General features: G+C 36.6%; 1 protein-coding gene across 3 annotated transcripts in view; it reads right to left on the bottom strand.

Annotated features, from left to right (window-relative positions):
• Positions 1 to 2,339, bottom strand: part of LOC125029577 (rhomboid-related protein 4-like) — a 12,363-nt gene extending 10,024 nt beyond the window's left edge. The window contains exons 1-3 of one of the 3 annotated variants that reach the window (XM_047619549.1): positions 2,298 to 2,339; positions 608 to 842; positions 115 to 276 (exon numbers count right to left, since the gene is read on the bottom strand). In XM_047619549.1, coding sequence (XP_047475505.1) covers positions 115 to 231 — 117 coding nt within the window. In that variant the 5' untranslated portion in view covers positions 232 to 276; positions 608 to 842; positions 2,298 to 2,339. Of the gene's footprint in view, positions 1 to 114; positions 277 to 607; positions 1,094 to 2,078; positions 2,094 to 2,297 lie in introns of those variants that run through there. The other 2 variants (XM_047619550.1, XM_047619548.1) reach the window with 2 other exon arrangements.
• Between the last annotated feature and the right edge of the window lie 161 nt (positions 2,340 to 2,500).

The raw sequence follows: 2,500 nt of genomic DNA, 5'->3' as shown, positions 1-2,500 counted from the left end.
TATCAAACAGAATTTCCTTAGAGCTAACAAAAAAAATGAAATTTTACCAACCTAACTATCAATATGAAAGTCTCATAATGCATACCTAAAATCTGCAAATTTAAAACCTCTTACCTGTCCTATTAGCAAAGCAAGAGTAACAGGTGGTATAGTGTTCATCCCTATGCTGTGCAATTTGTAGGCCAGAAGCATTACCCCTAAGCCCATTCCTCTCCTTCGATCTCGAGCCATGGTGTATCAGTGGAGCAAAGTCTTTTCAGATTATTCTCAGACTCCCTGAAAATAAGTAATAATGAGGTAATGAAAAGTATAAATTCAATATTCATCAAACAACTGGCACATATGTAGAACCCACTCAAAAGGAAATACTTTTTTTACTGTTTATAATTTTGACAACTAGGTATAGCATATTGGTCCCTAGTGACATTATGGGACCAAATTATTTTCCAGATATATATATTGCCTTTGAGATCTAGTCTGCCTTTATAGTAGCATATTTTTTGTTTACAGAAACTATCTATAGTCATAGCTTTGATCTCAGCTACTATGGAGGGCATAATAATAATAACAATGACGACAAATGAAATCATTCAGGGATTAGCCTTACTTGAGTGGCAACTCTCCTGGGTATGTCTTGTAAACCTGGCCCACACGAACACTTGTGTCGTGTCGAGACTCCTTGTCTCCCTTTTGCAATACTTTTTTATCTTTTTCTGTTTATGTGTTTTTTGCTGTTATGCCACTTTCCGTGTTCTATATTTGTCCTCTGATATGCTATATCAAGATGGTGAAAAGCTGCTTTCCCTTCACTTGTGCTGTATCTCTCCAGGAAGTCTACAAATCTGTGCAATAACAATAAGTAACATGTTGTTATTTGTGTATTTTTTCTATATATTTGTGATATTAAATTTTCTGTAATGAACACTCTGCTGCCCCTCATGGTGGGCAGGAACAGGGTCCTAAGCATGGAAATAGTTTCCCCCATAGAGCTATTGCTCTTCCAGCCATGGCTCACAGAGCATACACTCCACATTCATTTACAGAAGGAAATGATGTAAGAGTCCCTTTTCAATCACATTCGAAGAGCTTTGTGCACTTGTGGTGAGCCATTCCTGTCACCCAGGCCCTCAGCTAAATTTTCTCATGACAGCATATTCACATGACGTGATGGTCATGTCTCCCTGATCCAAGAGGGTAACATAAAAGCAGGTGCAACAACTGCCAGAAGCTCCTTGCAGTTGGCTATCTCAAAATCATTGAATAATAACTGCTGCGTGGATAAAAATGACGGGGTACAGTTTCAATTTCACACAGTCATATGATACAAGGCAAACTTTGCCTGAAATGGATAGAAACAACAGAAAATAAGATACTTTTCATCTAAGGTATTTCCTTCACAAGTTGATAACATGACTGTTGCGCAACACGTAATACTTTGGCATGCATTTACAGGAAACTTTAATGACACTTCCATAAAGAGAGGAAAAAAACTACATTGAAATAACTTGAAATAATCTGCTTAAGCAAATAACAATGCCAGAAGCAATGGAAATACGTCACGACAAATGCCGCGCATAGAGTATGTCCATAGCGACTGGTGGGAGATCCTGGAGGAAAGCCCCCTCGGTTCGGAAGGTTTTTGATTCATATGACAGTGTTTGTGGCTTTCCCTGGGGAGGCTGGTTAATGTTACTGAGAGCAGTACACTGTGATAGAGGGAATTGGACATTGCCATCCCAAAGAGCAAAAGAAATCGTCAAAAACAATACAGGTACATCTGTAGTGGCCTCTTATTTACTGCAAAATGATAAAAAATATCTGCTGCATGTGAAACTAAAAACATTACCATTGACAGTATCGATATCAAATTGGAGAATAGCTTTAACGTTATCACACTGTTCTAGATATTCCTAAAATACTGATCAGTCTTTACCTCTAACAATGATACAAACGGTAATAATCCTAACAAATAACTAAATGATAATGCTAACGGTAAATTTCCATAAAAGATGCCTGGGTGAAAGCCCTTAATTATGGTCGAAGTACTTTCCAGAATTTGACAAAAGAGCAAAACTCACGCGAAAATTGTGTAAATTTCCCAGTACATAGAAGATAACTTTCTTAGATATATTCGCACTGTCGTTTGTACATATCTATTTCCCTATATACTAAATGACTGGTTAAAACTTCTCCGTTACTTCACTAATTACTAAAGAACACTTATATGGCTGATGGTCTACATGTAATTACTTAAATAGTTATTAAAAACTAAAAGAAGACTCAAAATTTGACACTACCTGTGGATTCACTTAACACGTTCTGACATGTGATTGTGTTTTAGTATTTGCAATGTGCGTTTTTTAAATTTCGATTTGAAGATTTAATTTACTAAAAATTATCACCCGTTCTACCGTTTAGCAAATTACCTCTCAGTGTCAGTCATTAAGGAAAAAAATAGATATAATATGCGTTTTGATTTCGAGATCCTTGGCAGTGATGA

The sequence above is a fragment of the Penaeus chinensis genome, chromosome 10, assembly GCF_019202785.1.
Source record: "Penaeus chinensis breed Huanghai No. 1 chromosome 10, ASM1920278v2, whole genome shotgun sequence".
Taxonomy (NCBI): domain Eukaryota; kingdom Metazoa; phylum Arthropoda; class Malacostraca; order Decapoda; family Penaeidae; genus Penaeus; species Penaeus chinensis.
This window is presented reverse-complemented; position numbering and strand designations above follow the sequence as displayed.